At 37.1% G+C, this 23,935-nt stretch overlaps 1 protein-coding gene across 5 annotated transcripts in view; it reads left to right on the top strand.

The window, feature by feature from the left end:
• The first annotated feature begins 691 nt into the window (after positions 1 to 691).
• UFM1 (ubiquitin fold modifier 1) overlaps positions 692 to 23,935 on the top strand; it is a 124,688-nt gene continuing 101,444 nt past the window's right edge. The window contains exons 1-7 of one of the 5 annotated variants that reach the window (XM_067713224.1): positions 883 to 1,008; positions 1,084 to 1,140; positions 4,239 to 4,296; positions 7,638 to 7,677; positions 9,221 to 9,253; positions 10,220 to 10,256; positions 10,626 to 12,688. In XM_067713224.1, coding sequence (XP_067569325.1) covers positions 1,007 to 1,008; positions 1,084 to 1,140; positions 4,239 to 4,296; positions 7,638 to 7,677; positions 9,221 to 9,253; positions 10,220 to 10,256; positions 10,626 to 10,671 — 273 coding nt within the window. In that variant the 5' untranslated portion in view covers positions 883 to 1,006 and the 3' untranslated portion in view covers positions 10,672 to 12,688. Of the gene's footprint in view, positions 1,009 to 1,083; positions 1,141 to 4,238; positions 4,297 to 7,637; positions 7,678 to 9,220; positions 9,254 to 9,935; positions 10,148 to 10,168; positions 10,257 to 10,625; positions 12,689 to 23,935 lie in introns of those variants that run through there. The other 4 variants (XM_067713222.1, XM_067713226.1, XM_067713225.1 and 1 more) reach the window with 4 other exon arrangements.

Below are 23,935 nucleotides of genomic sequence, written 5' to 3'. Positions count from 1 at the left end.
GCCTACGTGTTTCCCATTTTGTCTATTTATTGCAATGTTTCTTAAAGAGGGAATCACAGACATTGTAAGAGAATGTTTGTCTTCTAGACACAGATGCTTAGATTTGTAATAAAATTTAGAGGACGTACAGTCGTCTTCCCTCACTATATGAGAACCTGCGACTATTAGATCCTAGAGGGTTGGCACCTACCTACCTTACTCATCCCGGCATACCCATCGTTTAGCTTTAGTGCCTGACACAAAGAAAGGATTCAAATTTTTTATTAAGCTGAATAAATGTGACCGGTGATAGGCAACCTAGTTCCCTGGTTTAATCCTATTAGACCCACATAACAAACTATTGAAATCTATTCATGGATTAATCTTCTCAACTGGACTCCTCAAGTGCAGGGATCTTGTCTTTCTCTCACCAGCTTGATAAGTCCCTTAGCTGTTGAAATTTAAAATGTAAAAGAAAAAAATACGAGAAATCTACAAGATATAACATGATTAGGTTGCTGGACAGGCATAAAATACTAATATTAAAGCCAGGTGAGGATTCCAACTTCTAGTGCATCAATCGAGCTTCTCCGCGCTCAGGTTGCCTCGGCAACTTGGGAGAGCGCCCGCCTCCAGCCCCGCCCACCGCCCCGCTCTTCGCCCGCCTCCCGGGACCCTTACTTCCGACCCAACCGGCAAGCTGGGACCTGGAGTCCTGCTGTCTCTGTCTGTGCCTGTCTGAAAATACAGAAGAAAATAAATGCAATTAGAAGAACGTTCATTCCAAACGATCCGCAATTTTGTTTCAGAGATATACATGAAAAAGCAGTAGCTATCTGTAGCTTGTAGGCGCCGCCCAGCGTGAGCATCTGGGCCCGATTTTTCAGTCAGTGCCTTGGACACCAGCAACCTTGGAGGACCCCAGCTTGCCGCGGGAGACGTGGACCTGAGTAGGGCCAGACGCCGCAGAGGAAGTGAGGTTGGTGGACGGAGTTGGAGTGAGGTTCGTGTCCAGACCGGCAGCACCATGTAAGTGTTTGCTTTCCACCCGCCCCAGTCCCCCGTCCCGCTGCCCGACCTTAACTCTCCCGCTCTCTTCCACAGGTCGAAGGTTTCCTTTAAGATTACACTGACGTCGGACCCGCGGCTGCCGTACAAAGTGTGAGTAGCTCGGTCGCGGGGGGGGGGGTCGCTATGGGCTGGGCGATATGAGCCTTCCCCGCAGCTTCCACACCAGTGGTCCGCGTTCCTTTCCTCCCCTGAGCTTCCCACATCCCACTCGAACTGAGATATCCTGTAAGTGTCAGCTTGCCCAGGCGCGAGGCTGTGCGGATATTTGTGCTGGGAACGTTGCTGGTGATTTGCGAGCTCTCTTTGGGGGCTGACGGAGTGGGAGGACGTGTGGACGGGGCTCTGGTGATTTGCTGGCGTCCTTAAAACAGTCTCAATCTGCTCGTGATGAGAAAGGCCTTTCACCACTTTGACCAGCTGTTAGAGGAAGTAAGGGAAAGCATCCCAGTCCGGGTTCCGAAATTACTAGAACAGTCAGGCTCCTGATACTCGTTGAGTGTGACTCACTCGATAGTTGGGCTTCACAAAGTAGAGAGATTACTCCCTCTCTCATCTTTGATTTCGCCCTTTACATTGGATTGTTTTCATCAACGTGTAAGTTGGCTGTAGAAAAAAAGAATAAGAAGGCGGGAGGGAGAAAGATGAAGGAGTAGAGCAGCATCGGTGTCTATAAGAGTGCCTGGAACGTGGTACCAGTTCACTCAGTATGTGTTGACTGAATGAATTTAGCAGCACACTTCTAGTTCAGTGTGTGTATAGTTGTATGTATGTGTAATTTGCGTATGGGTATGTGTATATAAAATAGACACAACACATGTATGGGTGTGTCAGGGTCATTATGTTATGTTTCCTATTCAAAGTAATGGTATCTAGTATTTGAGTACTAGTAAAAGCAGCTCTGAGATTTGTGGGAAAACATGCTTTAACTTTTTAAGGCCACTTTTCACTTGTCAGGCAGGTAAATACATACTTCGATAGAGAAATGTTCCTTGAGTTGCTAATAGTTGAATTCTAAGAAAGATGTTTCAGTCCTGGATTTATTCGGGGGAATGTCTGGGTTTTTATTGTTTGTTTTTTTGTTTGTTTGTTGATAGATTCCCTGTTGGTATTGCTACTTGGTTATAGAAATGTTGAAATCAAACATTCTCTTTCATATACAGGATGCGTTAAAAAACAGCTTTGGCTCTTTCAGTCTAATTCCAGTGTTTCCAGTCTTACTCCCCCCCTCTTCCTCCTCACCCCACCCCCGGCTACTTACCACCACCATCACTTAATCAAAGTTTCAGCCATCCTGTTCCCAAATTGACAAGCAAGTCTTTGGATCCTCGCTGTCTGGCACACGTTCTCCTGTGTGCTTCTAATGTAGTTTCGTGACTACCACTTCCTGACAGTATCCTTTAATGATCAAAATTTCACCTCTGAGACAATTTCTGTGATGATCTAGGGAGTTCATTTCACCCTTCCCTAGTGTCCTATAGAAACTTTGTTTTTATTCTTTATAATAACACTTGTCAAGTTATGCCATGGTTCTGTTTATGTGAAATATTTATTAAAAAAACAAATTTTGCCAGTAATTTACTTTAAAAGTTCATTTTAATATGCAGGATAGTTCCTATTTTTTCAAAACACCAATGTAATGTAAGCGTAAGTTTTACAAAATGATGTGACTGGCAAACACAAGAGCTTCAAATCTAGGTAAGGTTTCTGGAGTTGCAGTAACTCCCAGTCCCTCTGCAATTTTCTGCTAATTAGAACATGCACTAAAATATGTTTTTATTTTCTGTATTATTGGATTTTATTTGGACAGTCTCACCAATTTAATATGCAGATAGAAACTTATGTTAATGAATATCAACATGACATTTTATTATATGATACAAGGACATTTTCAGTCTCTAGTCCAAAAGTGAATTGAAACCGCAAACTTTAAGAAGTTCTCCTCTAGAGTTTTAGGACAGTGAGTCTCAGGTTCTAAACTATAAATAAACTACAGAAATACTTGCAAAGTACTGTTCCCAGCTTTGTAAACTTTTACATTGCCAGTTTATTAGATATTTTTTAATCAAATGGCTATCCTTTAGAATTTTGTTTTTCTCTCTTTTTATTCCATATAAAAAAGGAAAGGGAAAAAAATGACATCTATTTTCACTCTTTAGCATTATTTGGGGGGAGTGGACTAGGGCAGCTGAGAAATCTATTAACACTTTCCTTACTGAAAGTCGCTGTAATGTGCTGTGTCAGATACAATGATTTTTATATTCAGCAGTAGATCTGTAGACTAAGTGAGGGGATGGTACATATACCTGAGGGTGTTATATAGTAGTAGTTGGTATTAAGTCGTTAGAGAACAATACAGTGGTGACAAATAGAGAAGTTTCAAAGAGAAATGTTAGCTTTCCCTACTTTGAAAGAGGATTTGATCTTTAATCATTGTAATTTATTTTACATTAGGACTCTTATTAATCTTATTTAACTTATTTCTGTGTCTTTGAGTGCTTTCTTAAGGTATAATGTCAATTAATTTTTAGTGTTTAAGTTGGAAAATTGATGCGGATTGACTGTTTATTGGTGCTCTTTAATACACTTGCCACTGTACAGGTCAGTTAACAAAATCACACATCACTCTCTGAAATGTTTGTATTGAGTGAGCCCATTTTCAAATGACATAAAGGTGGAAAATCACTGAACATCTCGCCATAGTAAACATACTCATTTTCATCAACTTGGACTACTATTTTAGACTTGATGATTGAAAGTTCACAGAAAGCTTCGTGAAAAGACTTATGATCTGATGATGCTTCCCAGGTAGCCTCTTCTTCTAATGAAAATGATCACATTCTTGCATGGGATGAACTGGAGGCGGCAAAGTGTACTGAAGACTGAGGAGAGATTCAACTTTTTGAAAGCCATCTCTAGAAACAAGAAGCAACCTACACGCTAGACCTGTTTGTATCAAAGTATGAAGCATGTACAAATCCACACCTATGTAGGTTATTCATTTTCCGAGGGCACCATCTCAGCAATAAGGCTAATAATTGCTTTCTTTCTTGGTAGAGTTAATGAACATAGTGTGCAATCATAATACGTCAACGTCAGACTCAAAAGACAGCTTTGTCAGTAGCCGAAATAAGTAACAGAGGACCTAAAAAAAACTCAGCCTTTTAAAAGATTCTTTTTAATTCTTGCAGACTCAGTGTTCCTGAAAGTACACCTTTTACAGCAGTCTTAAAGTTTGCAGCAGAAGAAGTAAGTACAGAAATTGGAACAACCTGTAGAGAGTGCAGTTTAGTGATGTGTCTCAAAAATCTGCATGCATCTTGACCCACCACTGCCACATGGGTTCATTACTAGGTTTACGCTGTCAAAAAGTTAAGCCTCACTTATAGATAAAAGTAGAGTGAAAGTTGAGACTCACCGATAAAAGAATGACTTAAATGGACACATCTGTTTAATGTAATCATGGAAAATTATAAGGAGAATTTTTATTGAAATTGAAAAGATAGTGATGATATGTCAATTTTTTAAAAAAACATTATATCACTGTAATCTGTACGCCTGTGTTTTACTAGCTTTGATTCTAGAAGTACAATTTTATTATATATTTATCTTAGTTTTCAGATTTTCTCTATAAAGCATGTGGACTGTCAGTAAAATTTATTGTTTTTAAAAGTGTTTTTAAAGATATGTTTGGGTTTCTGTTTTTAAGAAATAAAATTTTTTCATCAGAATTTTTTATCAGAGGCATCTGTAAAGTAACTCGTTGGACTTAACAATTAGAAGAGAAACTTGGTCTGGTGGAAGTAACCTGAAAATGTGATTTAGGAGACTTAGCATTCCTCTTTTAACTGTGTCATTAATTATCTGTTTGACGTGGGGCCAGCCCACGAATTTCTTCCTTAAATTTCTTAATGTGTAAAATGGGAATAGTTAATGCCTACCGTTCCTACCTGATTAAGTGATTTTGTGTAAAAATATAATAGCAGTTACTAAAATTTTGTGGAGTTAAAGGTGCAGTGCAGGTACAGAGTAACCCAACTCAGAATATTTCGTTCGAAATCTTACAAGTTTACAGTCACAGAAAAAAATTCAGTAATTAAATAAATAAGAAACCGGCTTAATCCATAGTCCGGCCCTGTACTTAAGGAATTAATGGAAAATCAGCCAGCCCATTAGTGCTTCCGGCTCCTTATAAACTATTGTCAGGGACCACTGCCATCGTTCATCACTCATTCAGAGTTAAACTGAAAAGTGGTATTACTTGCTTTATTGTCAATTTTGATCTATCCTTCATGCAGAAAGAATAACTAAAAAGAGGTGGGGAACAAATCTGAACACAGCATCATTACTTTTTGCTACACAGATCACTTGGTTGAAATGCTCCTGGCTTGTGGCCTGGCAGGTTCCACAGATTCCAATTTGAGAAGTAGATCTCTTCAAGCTATAATTAATATTTATTATTAAATTTTGTACTTATTTTATAGTGTGTCCTTTTACAAGGCAAAGGCATTGTTGTGATCTGGGTCTTCTAGTAAAGCTTGTGAAAATCCTAACATGTGTGCAGCAGAAAATGAACAAACTTCACGCAACCACATGTATTGATTAAGGTTTTAGTGTACCTTTTAATTATAATGAATCACGAGTGTTACACACTTAGAAAGGATATAGCTTTAAGGCAGCAGTGAGAAGGCCTTTCACAAGATGACATTGTAGACTCTTTCAGTAAGAACAAGATTTGACTTAAGAAACCAGAAGTCTGTGGATATAAATCCCTAGTAAAATTCTCTTAATAAAAAATAAAATAAAATCCCCCAGCATATGACTGGGAATTAATTTAAGGAATGAGTTGTCAAACCTGAAAGAGCCTCTTAACATCCTAAATTATAAGACATGTGGGATATGAGATAGGAATGAATGACAGCTGAGGAACATAAAGTGCACTTTGCATCTGGGAAAAAACTTGTCAGTACTGTAGACAGAAGTGGTAGTTGCTCTATGTACATCACTGGTAATGCTTCCCCAGATGTCAGTTTAACCATTGTTGCTACGTGCTGGAAAAGGAAGAAATTATGTCTGCAGTTGCTTTTGATTTTTAATGTCACAAAATATGTTACCACTAAGAAAACGCATAGCTTATCTTAAAATGGACATAACTAAGAATAACAAATAGAAACTTGGTCATATTCAAGTTTTAGACATCTGAAATTGCCTATAATTAATTTAGGTGTTTGATAAAATTTTAATAAGTATTACAGCCTCTATAAAAACTTTTGAAGTATTTTTAAATTTATTAAAGTACATTTTGAAGTTACTTTAAATTAGGTTTATTTAAAATTTTTAAAACTTTAAGAGGACACTTACACTTAAGAATGTGCGATATGAACAGTAAAATTATTTGTTTTTTAGGTACATAAGCCCGTAACAAGTAATTGTTCTTATGCATAGTTAAGTTCTTATTTTAAAACTTGGTTGTTCAATTCATAAATTAAAATAAGCTTTTAGTTGTTTTTCTCAACTATGATACGTGACCACTATAAATACCAAGAGCAGCATTTCCCAGAGAGAGTGTTTTCCTCAGACCACCAGAACCACCAAAAAAAAAAATTAAAAACTGGGATCAGTGGCCCAAAAGTATGGGAAACACATTATTGACTATTTTTTTGCCTGGAGTTAAATAAACTATATTAGCCTCATATTAAAGGATTTTGAAAAGACTAGTAGTTTAACTTAATGTTTTCCAAACTTATTTAATTACAAAACTCAACTAATATTTATAAAGTTAGTCCATGACATAGAAGTGCTTAATTAATATTTGTTGGAAGAATGAACTATGAGGACATGAACACACTTTGACAAATACTGGTCTCTGGAGCATTAAGAGGAGAATTTAGCTTTTAGCTACTGATAAGCTCCATACCACATTTCATTGATTCAGAAAGCTCTTCTTTTTACATCTCAGTGGAGTCTTCCTGTCATGCTTGGCCATGTGGCAGTCACATAATTGTCTAGCTGACATCACCTGCACCTACTTGTACTTAGAGGTATTTCCTCGTGGCATAATTGGACTGTTGCAATCCCATGAGGTTTAAGTCAGCAAATCATTTAAGGAGAACTTGAGGAAGGAATATGAGCCTTGGTTGGCCTCCCATTAAACACAAGAGAGCATTTGTTTGAACTTACTATTTCCACAAAGAAATTTGAGGAATATTCTAAGCAGTTGCTTTGCTTTTATTTTTGCTTATGCCTGAGCATTATATATGACAAAAGTAAATCATGTCTAAGTCTGAAAGAGTAAACATTGGGTCATAGATTCATTGACAGTGTTTTTCTTTTTTTGTAGTGCATAAGAAAGATGCATTTTACAATGTATGGTGTCCTAGATACAATGAAATGCAGTATTTAGAGAACAGTGTTGCCCTTTAAAGATAAAGCAAGTTATAGTATTCTTTGATGATGTTACTTATCCTAAAAGATAAACCACATTTTAGAATTATAGAGTTGATTATATGTACCCCATCCTTGCTAACCATCTTTCATAGTTAATATTATATATATATATATGTATTTTTTTATCTTTTACTCCCTTTTAGTTTAAAGTTCCTGCAGCAACAAGTGCAATTATTACCAATGGTAAGAATTCATTTTAAAACTATGTATTAACTTTGAGTTACAGAAATTGTTTAAAAGAAACCAAATTAGTTAAAATTGACTTAAATATAAAAGGCTAAAACTTATATCAAGATAAATGATATACTTGATTGTAAACACTAAGTCAAGGTTATTGTTCATAATTGTCTCTTTTCATTTTTTTGTGCTTTTGTTATATAGTACAGCACTTGATAATATTTTGTGTCCTTATAACTTCATGACAAATTATTAAAAATAACTTGTCATTTTATTTAAAAAGGGGTTTTGGGGTTTTTTTTTTAATAAGTTATATTGGTAAATGCTTTTAGAATATAGGAAGCTAAGCAGGAATGTACCTTTGCTATACCTTGTTATTGCTTTCCTGATAGAAAACAATTTCTTATAGACTGCAATAATGAGGATTTTATCCAGTTAGATATATAAATTAAATTCTGAATGTCTTAGGATACTACTAATAATTAAGTTTAATGGAAATAGCCCTATGAGAAAATACTGAAACAAGATGAGGAATAAAGATTGCAGGGAATGCTTATTATCTTTCAAGAATACAAAGTAATATTCACAGGTACTGGTGAGTGGTTCGGGATTAGTTAAGATAGACTAAAAAAGAAGGTAGGTTTTTTTTTAATGTTTTATTTATTTTATTTATTTATTTTTGGCTGCGTTGGGTCTTCGCTGCTGCGCGCGGGCTTTCTCTAGTTGCAGTGAGCGGGGGGGGGGCTGCTCTTCATTGTGGTGCGCGGGCTTCTCATTGTGGTGGCTTTTCTTGTTGCGGAGCACGGGCTCTAGGCGCATGGGCTTCAGCAGTTGTGGCTCGCAGGCTCAGTAGTTGTGTCGCATGGGCTTAGTTGCTCCAGGGATCTTCCTGGACCAGGGCTCGAACCTGTGTCCCCTGCATTGGCAGGCAGATTCTTAACCACTGCACCACCAGGGAAGCCCAAGAAGGTGGCTTTAATGTGCAGTAATTAGTATGATTTAGTTTAGATATGACGGAATTTCTTATTCTGAAACATTCTGCATGCTGTCACATTGAAATGTGTCTGTATTTAGATGAGAGCTATCTTTTCTGGAAAGTTCTAAATTCACAGATGAGTAGCTATTGGGAAAGTGCTTTGTAAACTTTTATCAAGTGTCAGTGGAATTTATATCACTACGTGGGCTCTTCAGCCTTAGGATTTGATGCCTCAGAGCAATATTAAATGATTAATGACATACCTAAGGTGTTTTGGCTTTATTTTTCACTGGATGTGGCAAAATAGTATAAAAAACTATCTTCTTTGTAAAACTTACCAGGATCATTGTGTTGACAGATGTTCTTGTCTAATCCAGCAATATGTGTGAATACATAATAGTGAGAGATTTCAACAGATAACTCACCTGACAGATTGTCATTCGTGTTCTCAGTATAACTGTTTGGCTTATGCCTGTGTACACAGCAGCACTTTTTTGGCACAGTTCTTCTTGTTACTATTAAAGCCTTTTAGCTTTAGAAATAACTTAGATGATTTTACGACTTATTTTCTAGATGGAATAGGAATAAATCCTGCACAGACTGCTGGTGAGTATCTATCTGAAATCCATGGAGGTGTGGTGAGGCTATATTTATCAATTGATACTGAATATTTAATTCATTCTAATTAGACTTGATAGGATTTAACCAAGGTAATAGTTGATTTTTAGGGATTGTATAGCAGTCTTTACCTATGTGTGTAAATACTTTGTTTCTTTCCATGTATCAGTTATGTATGCTTTTGGCTACAAGAAAGAGAAAACCTGACCAATAAGCTTTAAAGGTATTTAATACATGTAACAAAAAGTCTGAAGATTGTGCTCTTGTGGGAATAATGATTTTGAGCTACGTCATAAGGTAGTTGTGAGGTAGTACATGTAAAGTGCTTAAAAGTTTGCATTATTTATAGTAAGCATTCAATAAGTGCTGGCTATTATTATTTTAAAGAAGTACAGTCATTTAAATTTCATGGGGCCTAGTCTACACTCAGAGTTTCAAGCTGCTACCATTATACAGTGCTAAATATTGATGTCCTAACAAGCAGGAAGGGTAAAAGTAAACTTTTTAACAGTTGTATATTTGTGTTAGATGTACCTTCCTTAGCTTATAGTCTAATTATATTTTGAAATTAAGCATGATTTAATATAATACAACCTCAGTCTTGAGAAATAGTTATTTTTAAACTATTAATATTCTAAAGTACTTCTACAAAATTATATTGTCCTCCTAGGTCCTGGGCTTGAAATTTAGCCATACAGCAAATGAAGAGGAATTTTAAATAATTTCTTTTTACATAAATCAGTTGTTTTAAGTGTATAATTTTATTAAATTAAAAAGTCTGTTTTTTGAGAATCATGAGGCATTTTGTTGTATAGATGCCTTTAAACTTAGGTTTAAAGGTTCTGCTTTTCCTACTCTAGAAATGCTTGGTAGTTATATTAATTTGAGTTATTGCTTACTCTGACATGTTGCCTGTTGGATTACCCTATAAAATTGAATTGTGGGCATCACGAGGTGTGAAGAAAATCTCAGCAGGCAACGCAGACCCAAAGTAGGTCAGGGTTTCTAAACTTCTGTCGCTTGGGGTAGATTTAGATTTATTATTTTTCCTGCCCCTCAGTATTTTATTGTATATTAAAGTGAGTATTGATGGTTAAATTACCTTATGTTTTATTTGATGATTGGTTTTGGTAGTAGTTCTTTGGGTAGTGTTCTTATTTAAAATTTTCAAACATTAGTTGCGTTGTGAAGATGTGAGAGGGGTAGGCACAAGACTTAAGCCTGGACGCGGGTTCTAATGATCTTTGAGCTTTGTACGTACTTGACACTCCTTTGTTTCTTTTACATAATAATTGTTGAAATGTTAAGATAGTGTGTCATTTTTTAAATACCTAACTTTTTGTTTTGTTTGTTTGTATAGGAAATGTTTTTCTAAAGCACGGTTCAGAACTGCGAATAATTCCTAGAGATCGTGTTGGAAGTTGTTAATATCTGCTGCTTGGAACATAAAATCCCCTTCCAGAATAAATATTGTTATTGTTATTGTTGTAAAATTGGAATCAGGCGTTTGAAATCCTATGAAGACACCAATAGTTGATGAAGTAATGAAAGGTGACTGTCCCTTCTTGTTATTCACACTCTTCACGTGAAGAGGGGACACTTCTCTGTTGAGGGTGTCATCACCACAGAAGATCACGTTACTACCTCACAGCACACACAGGTAGTTCATTGGGGGTAAATGGATTATCCAACTGTGTCTTATAACTGGAGGATGCTTCTGATCATTCTTTCTGAGAACATTTGGAAAATTAATATTTACTGAATCTTCCTATTTGTCTTTGAGTTAATAATGTAAAAAGATTATCAATCCATACGTGGCAATTTGCTTGATAGCATCTGACCTGGAGACACAAAAATAGTTGAATTCTTCATTAATATCGTTTATGATAAAGGATCACATCAGTGAATAACTATCTTTTTATCATTTAGCTTGCTTTGAAGTTTTCAGACTTCTTGAGTTCTTATAAACTTTAATTTAAAAATCAAAGAGCCAAAACTTGAATTTTCGATCTAGCCCCTTACGTGTGACATTGGTATCCCACGCCAAAGGGTTTAATTGAGACTGAAGTAGAAGCATCAGTTGCTGAATTATGCGTTCCTTTATTGATCTCTTTTTTAAAAAAACCTTCAAAACAGGAATCCTCAAGAAACCATCTTTTTGAGGATAATATATCTAAATAGTGTTCAGGGAGAAAGCATTGTCGTAAACAGGATCTGACGTTCACAACAGAGCTCAAGGAAATGCTAATTGAAATGCTCACTAATTCTGCTTACAGAAGACCCAACATTTAAGGAAGTGTTAAGCTTAGTTACTGGAGTGAATAAGAAGCTAGGAAAGGAAGATGGGGAAGCCCAGATGACCAGGCTTCTAGTCAGAAGGAAAGAAACAAAAATGAAGGGGAGCAGAAAGCTGTAACGAGTGTCACGGAAAAGGCCAAACGGTATGGACAAAACCGCAGAGGCTGTGTTGGGAAGAACTGAAAGGAAAATAAAATACTTGACATTGTTATAAGGAGCAGAAGGCAATCACAGAAAGCAAAGCATAGGCCTTGTCAACATACAGATTTCAAAATTCTCCATAGAGAATCTAAGGAATGATATGCAAAAGGGAAGATTTAGTTTGCCTTTAGAGAGGACATCAATATCTATGCACATCTTGAAAGGTGAAACGAAGGCTCGTAGTGATTGAGAACCAGTGCTTGACTTGCTGTATTCTAGATGGTAAGCTCTGGAGGCAGGCCTGGTGTCTGTCTTGCTCTTTCTAGGCCTGGAAATGTAGGCCTTCAATGAATATGTGTAGAATTATTCATGAATAAAGTATTTCTAAGACCAGTTTTTATCCAAGTATGCATAGGCTCTAGGTTCATTGGGAAAAAAACAATGCAACAGAATCAGTATCCAAAGAGTAATATTGGTTAAGTTTAAGGAAGTAACTAGATATTGTTCATATATTTGACAAATGAACAGCACGATTCTGAATTGTAAAGGGAAAAAAAATTGTGCTGAGGTAGTATGTTGCTAATGTTTGGGGAATTTTTTATAAACAAAGTCTGACGCTTAAAGACTCCTGGTCTTTAACAACATTAAGCCTCAGTTAACCAGAAATTTATGAATACCCAGTTTTCTGCATTTTTTGTTTTATTTAGATTTCCCCCATTCTGTTTCTAGCACAAAATTCTGCCTAATTTGTTACATTAATAAGTTTTATGATGTCTTCTACCATAATTTGTTTAATATTTTTGTTCTTTGGTTGGAAAATTGTATTGCAGTAAGGTCTTAAAAATATTTTCTTAAAGAACTAGGCGTTTTGTTATTAAATAAATGTGATCTGTAACTTCTTTGTGCAGAATGTTTTGAAGTGTTGTATTTAGTTTAAATGCTTTATTGGTACTCTTGTGAAAATACATTTTCTTATACCATAAACCATATTGTCTACTCTTATTATTAGTGTTTAATTAGCACACCTTTTGAGCCAGTATATAACAAATGTAGCCAAAAAAAAAACAAAGGGCAAAAATGATTAATGGCTATAGGTCTTAGAAATGAATATATATTTCCAAATGCCAGTCCATTTGGAAAAAAATTCAAGTTACAGTGTCTATAGTAAGTGTGTAGGTTGGTGGGTCCTAAATAAACCTGGGGTGATTATCAGAATCACCTCGGAAATTATAAATACAGATTTCTGGAAGCCACCCCTAAAGTTCTTACTCATTAATCTGGAATGATGTATAAGAATTTCTGTTTATAAAAGCAGTCCTGATGATTTCTGTTTTGCAGCTCAGTTTGAGAATTAATGCTAACTTTTCACTTTGTAGAGGAACAAAATGCAGTGTAAGGGGTCAGAGTAACTAGAATATGTTCTAGAATCTTGGGAAGTGTACATCCCACTGCTTGTTCCTCTAGTAGCTAAGTGCAGAGATGCTATAACAGTCTCTCTCACTCACCGGTAGTAAAGCCTCCTTTTAAAGTGTTCCACGTCCAATAGTTTTTTGGATATTTTATTTCTTAAGATTAGTTATTTGAAAGAAAAGCCAGTGGGAAGAAAACTCAGTCCAATTTAAGCTCCCCAGTCCCCAAATTAAGACATTAAAAATACCCACCATGTCTTTACCCAAAGACCTAGAAATATTTGTAACTTGAAAGCATTTATGTACTCTAATGGAGCACTTATAAATTAACTGACCAAATACTAGTGTTCCCAAGGCTATCTATAAACTGCGTATTACATATGTAAGTCATATATATGTGTATGTATACATATATCTATTTTATGTATTTACCTATGGAATTAGTATATATATATATACACATATAATTTACATATGTAACTCATCTAAAAGAAATGTATTGCACAAATATGTATTGAATATGAATACACAGTTTCAATATGTATTGAACATCAAATATTTTGATATTTACTTTCACGTCTCATTCTTCACAACAATGCCAAATTATTCCCATTTTACTGAAGAAGAAAGAGGCTTAAAGAGGTTGAGATTTAAAATTTGACTCCTTGTTTGACTTTGGAACTCTCCATACCATACTGGGAGAATTTTTCAGTATCTTTTTCACAATATACTAGATCTATATTGAATTATAAATGTAAAAATATAAGAGAAACGCGTCAGGCCTAAATTCTCATTTCAGAGTACCAAGTATGTGTGTAATCATGAATGGCATTACTTACTAATGGTGTAAATATGGTATGATTGTAGGACATTAAGTAAAAACCAATCAAATAAAGGTGATTATGAGTCTGGTGTGACTCCACAGGGTGGCTTGGTGGGAGTGGGACTATGGCTCCGCGTTCATCAGACAGTTTATGTTTTTGAACCTTGTGTGTCTTGCAGACGCAGCTACAAGATTAGCTCCCCAGTAACCTGCTCTTCCCACCAGACTCGCCTATAAGCGCCTCCAATACAGAAATTCTGGAAGTACCCTCTCATAGTGCCAGGGATGGGTAAATCACTATTTAAACCAGGCTGTTTAATTAAACCATTAATTGAAATAAACATTCTCAAAGAGCTCAATCTGTCCAAACTGTTGGCCACATCTGACTACCTAAGCCAGGCATTTGAAACTCATTAGATGCTCGCCTTTATCTTGCCTTAGCAAACCAATCATAAAATTCGATTGATTCTGTTTACAGAATATAATCTCATAGCCATCTCCATGATCTAAAGCCCTCAGTTTCTCGTATATGCTATTATAAAAGCCTCTAGTCTCCATTTCCTTTTCCACACTTTCGTTGTAATGAGCTTTGTGACATGGAAATATGATCATGTAGTTCCACTAATCAAAATCCCACTGAACAAAAATACTTCTCATGACATCTGTGGCCCTTGAACTGGTCTTTGAACTGTTCAGAGTCATCTGTTATTGCTACTCTCTTTCGTACAGTTTCCTTCTCCAATTCACACTGCAGCTACACTGAACTACAAATAATATTCAGTATCTGATGTACCATATTATGCCTCCATGCCTTTGCTTTCTCCATTTGCCTGCAAAGCCTCAGACTCATTCTTCAAGTTTAGAAGCCATGGAGCCTTTGCTCACTCCTCCCAAGTAGAGTTAGGTGTTTAGCTCTCTAAGCACCCATTGCATTTTGTACATTCCTCCATTACAACAATTATTAAATACAGAATTATATTTGTCTCTGATTTAAACTATAAATTTTATAAAAGTATAAGGTCATGACTGAAACTGGATTTCCAAAATTGCCTTGCACATAGCAGGTACCCAGTAAGGACTTTATAATCAAAAGACTATTTAGGGCTTCCCTGGTGGCACAGTGGTTGGAAGACCGCCTGCCGATGCGGGGGACACGGGTTCGTGCCCCAGTCCGGGAAGATCCCACATGCCGCAGAGCGGCTGGGCCCGTGAGCCATGGCCACTGAGCCTGTGCGTCCGGAGCCTGTGCTCCGCAACGGGAGAGGCCACAACAGTGAGAGGCCTGTGTACCGCCAGAAAAAAGACTATGTAAAAGAATGAAAACTTTGAAAATTTCAACAGTGTCTCCTACCTGATAACTTCTTTAGTCAGAATATTTAATTAACCAATATACCCATATTTCCTCACCACTTCTTGTAGCAGGGATTTACCCTGTCTCAGAAACGAATTAATCATTCTTTTAAAAGTGTGAAGCATCCTCCCACTTTTTAACAAATATATATTAATCATCAGCTGTATTATGGATATTGGTAAATACTGGAGATGAAATGTGATTAAGATTCATTCCTTTTTCTTGGGCTCTCAAAAATTTATACATTTCAAAACCAGCAAGATCTGCCGAGTGAAGTAATTATATGGAAGGGTATATACTTCAAACCCTTTTTTAATGGGCAGAGCACAGCTAGGAAATTGACATTATCTCATTTAAACCTTAATCTCTTCACAAACTGCCGTGTTCATTTCTTTACTGTTAAGGGAGCCAAGATTTAAGTTATTGTGTTCAAAGTTACAACAATGAGGTTGGCTCCTAGGTCTGTGGGTTATAAAATCCACACCGTGTGTTGTGGTTTGTTGGCCATGATTTTTGCTAGAATTATATTGCAGTATTTTCGAAAAAGGAAAAGGATACATCTGGGGAGGGCCTCATAGCTTGCTACTGACCATTTCTGTGATCTCACTTTGCTTGAAAAATTGAACACTCAATAATCTACACAGTTAAGACTCTTTTAGTAAATATATATACATTTATACCTACAAAGAGAATTGTGAACATTGGAAAAGTAGGTTTATGGCCCTGTTACCTGCTTTGCTATATAGGGGGTGTTGTGGAAATTCTGTCTGGATGTAAAACACTGGCCAAGGTTGGCAGACAAGTGCTGAGAGCCAGATTTTTGGCATAAATCTGTGATTTTCTGGCAAAACTCATTAGCAATGTAAAAGCTGTTATTGAGAGCATATTGTGATGATACATCATGTCAATATTTGTTTGGCTGAGTAACACTGTGGATTTAATAATTCTTAAATGCACAATTTACAACTGCTGAGCTGTTTAAGAAAAAAAATTTCTATGTGATGTTTATCGTCAGTGCCACAAACATTTTGACGTTTTAAGTGGAGATGCTAGCTTCTGTGACTTTTTAAATAAGTGTGTTGGACAGATTAGGGATTTTAAAATTATCCTTAGGTATGCACATTATGTAGCAATAACACATAAGAGACAATGACTGAATAAATGAGTGAGTCATAGAGGTCTTCATCCTTTATAACCTCTGCCATAAATCCATATTACCTGGTAGACCTTTTGTTTTAATTTAATTTAATTTATTTTATTTTTTTAAATACATTTTTTTAATTTTTTATTTTTTTTATTATTTTATTTAAAAAATTTATTTATTTTTAATTTTTTTATACAGCAGGTTCTTATTATCTATTTTATACATATTAGTGTATATATGTCGATCCCAATCTCCCAATTCATCCCACCACCACCACCCCACACACCCCCCACCCCCACTTTCTCCCCTTGGTGCCAGTACGTTTGTTCTCTACATCTGTGTCTCTATTTCTGCCTTGCAGGTGGTTCATCTGTACCGTTTTTCTAGATTCCACATATATGCATTAATATACGATATTTGTTTTTCTCTTTCTGACTTACTTCACTCTGTATGACAGTCTCTAGGTCCATCCACATCTCTACAAATGACCCCATTTCATTCCTTTTTATGGCTGCCTAATATTCCATTGTATATATGTACCACATCTTCTTTACTTGCTAGACTGTTTTACTCAACATTTTCAGTTTTTGCATAGTGTTAGAAGATGCTGAAAAATATTTGTTGAATAAGTAAATTATTATTTTTGGTATGTGGGAGGGATACACCTTGCACTTAGAGCCTTAAACCTAGTCTTAGAAAGGAATAATCTCTATTAACTTCTTTCTTCCTGGAAAAGATAGCACACATGGACAACTGATATTTATTGAGCTTTTGCTTTGTATCAGGCACTGTGTTTTATGTTTTACATTCTTTTTTATATATATATAAATTTATTTATTTATTTTTGGCTGCGTTCGGACTTCATTGCTGTGCGTGGGCTTTCTCTAGTTGCAGTGAACAGGGGCTACTCTTTGTTGCGGTGCACAGGCTTCTCATTGCAGTGGCTTCTCATTGTGGAGCACGGGCTCTAGGCACGCAGGCTTCAGAAGTTGTGGTGCGCGGGCTCGGTAGTTGTGGCACATAGGCTTAGTTGCTCCGTGGCATGTGAGATCTTCCTGGACCAGGGCTGGAACCCATGTCCCCTGCATTGGCAGGTGGATTCCTTTTTTACATCTTTATTGGAGTATAATTGCTTTACAATGGTGTGTTAGTTTCTGCTTTATAACAAAGTGAATCAGTTATACATATGTTCCCATATCTCTTCCCTCTTGCGTCTCCCTCCCTCCCACCCTCCCTATCCCACCCCTGTAGGTGGTCACAAAGCACCGAGCTGATCTCCCTGTGCTATGCAGCTGCTTCCCACTAGCTATCTATTTTACGTTTGGTAGTGTGTATATGTCCATGACACTCTCTCGCTTTGTCACAGCTTACCCTTCCCCCTCCCCATATCCTCAAGTCCATTCTCTGGTAGGTCTGTGTCTTTATTCCTGTCTTATGGCAGGTGGATTCTTAACTGCTGCACCACCAGGGAAGTCCTTACGTTCTTATTTAACCCTCATTATAGTCTATGAGATCAAGACTATTTTTTCACAAACTTTAGATTAAGAAGCTGGAATGTTCAAAGAGATTTCGTGATTTTTCTGAGGTTACACAACTAATTGGAAGCAATGGTATATGTAACTCAGTTCCTTCCTAGGACGCCCCAGGAAGCACTCCACAGCTGATTGGGGCCTGGGAAGTTAGTCTAGTTCAAAGCCCGGAAAGCTGGTACCTCCCACTGTGCTGCCTTCTTTGGCCTCTTTCTCCACTTTCTTCTTCATTATTCATCCTGACCTCTCTCTAACCCTCCTGTATATCTTAAAGCCAGTAAGAAAGGAGGGTGATATGAATAGAAGACTGTACAGTTGCATCCATACTTCTTCATGCTGCTTCATGTCTATCTCTATGTAATTCTTTCATTCCTTTATTCGGGCATTTATTTACCAAGCATACATAAAAAAGCAGGTACTACTCACTGCTTTTCAGAGTTAAGGTCCCTGCACCGAGGCTTGGAGAGCAGGGTGTGTTGGCCACGGTTTCCAAGTATTCCCACAATCATCCAGTAGGTCTCACTGGATGTTCTCATTCCTTGTTTAAGGCCTGACAAACTCTATCACTTCTTCCTACTCACAATTAGTCAAGGTATGTTGGGTATTCTGGGGTATGATTTGTCAAGAGAGACATGGGTAAATTGATGTAGGTGTGTCTCAGGGTATGTTCAGAAATCTGAAATTTAATTTGACACAACTGCTGTCCCAGCCAAGAAGCAGGAGGAAATCTGAAGTCCAGAACCCATTTGTTCAATGCTTCCTGGTGGGAACTAAAAAACCACATCAGGAAGATGCTTAAATAGGTTGAATATAGTACAGGGTGGTATCAGTAAGGACAGATACAGGTGTTGGCATAATTTTGCTTTTTAGAAACTTCACTGAAAATAAACTATAAGTATAATAAGTGTCTTCTTTCTGATCTTTCAACTGAAATTGTTCTTATAATAAATATCTAGAGTAACACAGTTAATGTTAATGAAACAATATGATGTCTAAAGAAAGAAATAGCAATTTTAAAGTGTAAACCTGCCGATTTTTGGATTGGGTTTTTTTTTTTTTGAACTGCTTGTAAATTTTGGAGATTAATCCTCTGTCAGTTGCTTCATTTGCAAATATTACAATAAATGCTGGAGAGGGTATGGAGAAAAGGGAATCCTTCTTGCACTGTTGTGGGAATGTAAATTGATAACAGCCACTATGGAGAACAGTATGGAGGTTCCTTAAAAAACTAAAAATAGAACTACCATATGACCCAGCAATCCCACTACTGGGCATATACCCTGAGAAAACCATAATTCAAAAAGACACATGCACCCCAATGTTCATTGCAGCTCTATTTACAATAGCCAGGACATGGAAGCAACCTAAGTGTCCATTAACAGATGAATGGATAAAGAAGATGTGGTACATATATACAATGGAATATTACTCAGCCATAAAAAGAAATGAAATTGAGTTATTTGTAGTGAGGTGGATGGACCTAGACCCTGTCATACAGAGTGAAGGAAGTGAGAAAGAGAAAAACAAATGCCGTATGCTAACACATATATATGAAATCTAAAAAAAAAAAAAAAAAAAGTCACGAAGAACCTAGGGGCAAACGGGAATTAAAATGCAGACCTACTAGAGAATGGACTTGAGGACACGGGGAGGCGAAAGGGTAAGCTGGGACAAAGAGAGAGTGGCATGGACATATATACACTACCAAATGTAAAATAGCTAGTGGGAAGCAGCTGCATAGCACAGGGAGATCAGCTCCATGCTCTGTGACCACCTAGAGGGGTGGGATAGGGAGGGTGGGAGGGAGGGAGACGCAAGAGGGAGGAGATGTGGGGATATATGTGTATGTATAGCTTATTCACTTTGTTATAAAGCAGAAACTAACACACTATTGTAAAGCAATTATACTCCAATAAAGATGTTAAAAAATAAAGTGTAAACCTATGTATTAGTTTCCTAAGGCTGCTGCTAACAAGGTACCAGAAACTGAGTGGCTTATACAATAAAAAGTTATCATCTCACGATTCTGGAGCCTGAAAATCAAGGTGTCAGCAGGGTTGGTTCCTTGTGATGACTGTGAAGGAAAGATCTGCTCTGGGCCTCTTTCCTCGGCTTTCCTCTTCACAATTTCTATTCTCTATGTGTATCTGTCCCTTAGATTAGATTTTTCCTTTTTATATCAGTCATAATGGATTAAGACCCACTCTAATGATTTCATCTTAACTCATTACATCTACAGTGACCCAATTTCTTTCTTTTTAACTGAGTTTTAGTGGAGTAGAGTTGCTTTACAATGTTGTGTTCGTTTCTACTGTACAGCAAAGTGAATCAGCTATATGTATACATATATCCACTCTTTTTTGGATTTCCTTCCCATTTAGGTCACCCCAAAGCACTGAGTAGAGTTCCCTGAGCTATACAGTAGGTTCTCATTAGTTATCTATTTTATACATAGTATCAATGGTATATATATGTCAATCCCAATCTCCCAATTCATCCCACCACCTCCCTTTCCCCTCTTGGTGTCCATACATTTGTTCTCTATGTCTGTGTCTCTATTTCTGTTTTGCAAATACAATTATACCATTTTTCTAGATTCCACATATATACGTTAATATACAATATTTGTTTTTCTCTTTCTGACTTATTTCGCTCTGTATGACAGTCTCAATTTCTGAATAAGATCACCTTCTGAAGTACTAGAGGTTAGGATTCTGACATATCTTTGTTTTTGCAGGGAGACACAATTCAACTTGTAACAGCCTATCTCATTCTTCCTAGATAAGGTTATAGATGAAGTACATGAATAACAAAAAAATGTGTCCTAAAAATAACCTTTGCATTTGTGAATACAATTCACAAATCCAATCAGAAATTTATGAACAAAGCTCCATAATTTTAAACAACTCAGTTGAATGAATTGGATTAAATAGAAGGGAAAATTAAAGGCCTTATTCATTCCCAAATTTCAGTTTAGCCTCCTCTCCCAACAATCTGTTGCCCAGTCCCTAGTTTCTCTTTTCTTTATGTCCTCCCCTGGAAACACAAAGAGCAGAGCAAAATCCTAAAGGTAGGCAGCTGAAAGGCACGGAATTTCCAGCCAGTAATTCAGACACCTTAGTCTGTAAACAGTCAAAAGCTTGAGTTTCTGACAGTGGCTGGAAAGTTATGTTTCTGAGACTTCTTACCTTGGACGTTTTACTGGATACAATCGTATCATTCAAACAAATGAAGAGTTGTTTTTTGTTTTTCTTTTCAGTAGCCAGATTGCTTTCCCTCGTCTACACTGCTTACAAAGATGCAAAAAGCTGTACCCATCATTCAACTACCCATTTGATACGAAACTGTGGGCACCCAAAGCGTCCCCTAAAAGAACAAACAATAAGCAGGGAGATGCAGTTAAGGTAGAGGCTTCATATTAAATAGGAAATGGAAGCCGCAGAGCCAATTATAGGCACATTTCTGCTTGTTGAAGAGACCTCAAAATAGGTTTTAAAAATCTGCCTCTAAAGGTTTTCTTTTCAGTGAAATTGAAAAAATATATATGATAGGCCATATATAAAAAACAACATTCATTCTGCCTGCCAAAGTAATCGTCTTCTTCCTCTTACCAGATTCAAGGTGCAGGATAATTGCCTGTCTGTGATGCTTTGTTATGAGAGTTCTAAATAAACCACTCTCAAGTGGCCCCCCTTAAGTGCAGCACCCCCTAGGAATGTACCATTGAGCCTTGAAACTATAATTTGTTGCAGACACTCTGAGCAGAATACATCCTTTCCCAATCTCTAAACTTGATAATTGGGTGTGTTTAAAGTTAAAAATAAAATGAAGTGGAAAGTTATCCAGGTGCAAGTTATTAACCTGAAATGGTGGCAGACAGAAGAACTTCAAAAAGCGAACTCACATTTTTGGTACACGTCATATGTTCCAGACACTTTGCTAAGAGCTTTAACTAATGTACCTCTTAATTCTTCACATTGATCCATTCATATATTTCTTTTATGGATGATGAGAGAGGTGAAATGACTTATACACCAAGTAAATGGTAGAAGTAGAATGCAAACCTATGGTTCTTTGATTCTAAAGCTTATATTCCTTCCACTCAGTTCCAGCAACTGAGACATAAGAAGAGAGCGTGAGAAATCTCTCTTTTCAATCGAGCATCGTTTCTTCACATTCTGGTCCCTGGTGTCTTTATCAGAATTATATCTCTGCTACACCTCGCCCTACACCCTGCCCCGTAACCCTTTTTGAGCATTCTTATAGTCATTCTTTTGATCACGCTATTCTTGCCTGGAATGTCCATGTTTACTCTTCTCCACCTGCAAGGTTTTTAACCAGGTACAGTACCACTCTCCTAGGAGATGTTTGGAAATGTGTACAGCACTTATGGTTGTCACAATGGGGGTGCTACTGGCAATAAGCGCCCGGAGCTGGGGTGGTTAGCAGTCTGCAGTGCCATGATGTATGGACGGCTGCACACAACAGAAGACAGAGAACTGCTCTGTGCCATATGCCCATCAAGCCCGACTGAGAGCACAGACCCTGAATCTTGCTCATCCCTCCAGCCCTATTACCCCCAAGAATTTTTTGATGTCCAACTGCCTTGGACCTGAAATGGTTTACCCCTTTTCTGAAATGCAGAAAGATTTCTTATCTGCTAGTCTGTATGTTTAATGCTAATGTCGTTTGAATACAATTATTAGTTCTCCTTTTTTGTTACATATATTCTTTGTCTTTCTAGTAGTTCTTTTAATGCTCCTTGAGGTCAGGTACGTGTTATATGTGCCTTTAATTGCAATCATGGTAGCAAATACTTCTATAGCTTATATGGCATGGATTTGCCAGCGACTCTTTTAAGTGCTTTATATATATATATAAACTCATTTAACCCTCCCCCAAACACTATAGACTTTTATTAGTCCCATTTTATAGACAGAAAAACTGAGGAACGGAGAGGTTAAGTAACTTGTACAAAGTCATACAATTACCAAGTGTCAGGACTGTGTTTCAAACCCAGAGATGTGGTCTCAGAGTCTGATGCTCTTAACTACCAAATTCAGTGGATTTTCCTAACATGTCCCAGCACCTATTATAGTCAAACACAAAAATAAGACTTTGATTTTTAGAAAATATTAATAAAATTTAAGTATAGTATGGGAGTAATATATAGGAGCTCCAAAGATGGGCACTTAACCCAGCTAAAGGGGATAGAGGAGACCTCCTAAAAGGATGAACTAAACCTAGAGCAACAAGTTCAAACCAGGGGCAATGGAAAGGGGGGCTGGAGAGTAGGCAGAGACAGACCACAGAGGAGCCATGTTAGTTAGCTTAAACTTAATCATATAGGTAGTAGGTTTTAATTAAGGGGTGAGCCAGTCAGGTAAGAGTTTTACAGATGTCACCTTGGCATCTGTGTGGGGATGATCTGAAGAGAATGAGTTCACAACAGTAAGTTGTAGGGAGGCTGTGGCAGTGTATCGGTGATGATGCTAATAGTGATGATGATGACAAAGGCCTGCCTGAACTAGGACATCACTATCTCTGCCAAGGCCTGCTGTGGACTGTCCCCTCCAGGCCTCACTGAATCCCCTGCATTTCACTTGCCTTCTTCCTGCATCTACCTAATATACCCCCATATGGCCCATATACCTTTTCTTGGATGAGTGGTTTGCTTGGGCAAATCAAGCCTATATTTCATATACTTAAATGGGAAGGCAACGTTGTGCATGAGATGAGCAGTAGGCCAAGTGTCCTAATACCTGGATTCAGTTCCAGTATTGCTTTTGATTACCTGTGTCACTTATGAAAGTCACTTTATGAATATATTCTATTTCCTGTGTAAATTAGGGTACCTTTGAAAAGGCCAGAAAATGTCAGAAGAGAAGGTGTCTATCCCTTTTCCAGGGACAAATGTTGCTTATCTTCGGAACACTAAATGGTTATTTTTTTATAATCCTAGAAAGTATTTTAAG

The sequence above is a fragment of the Pseudorca crassidens genome, chromosome 18 (assembly GCF_039906515.1).
Source record: "Pseudorca crassidens isolate mPseCra1 chromosome 18, mPseCra1.hap1, whole genome shotgun sequence".
Lineage (NCBI taxonomy): Eukaryota > Metazoa > Chordata > Mammalia > Artiodactyla > Delphinidae > Pseudorca > Pseudorca crassidens.
Note: the sequence above shows the minus strand (reverse complement) of the source record. Positions and strands in the feature narration are given on the sequence as shown.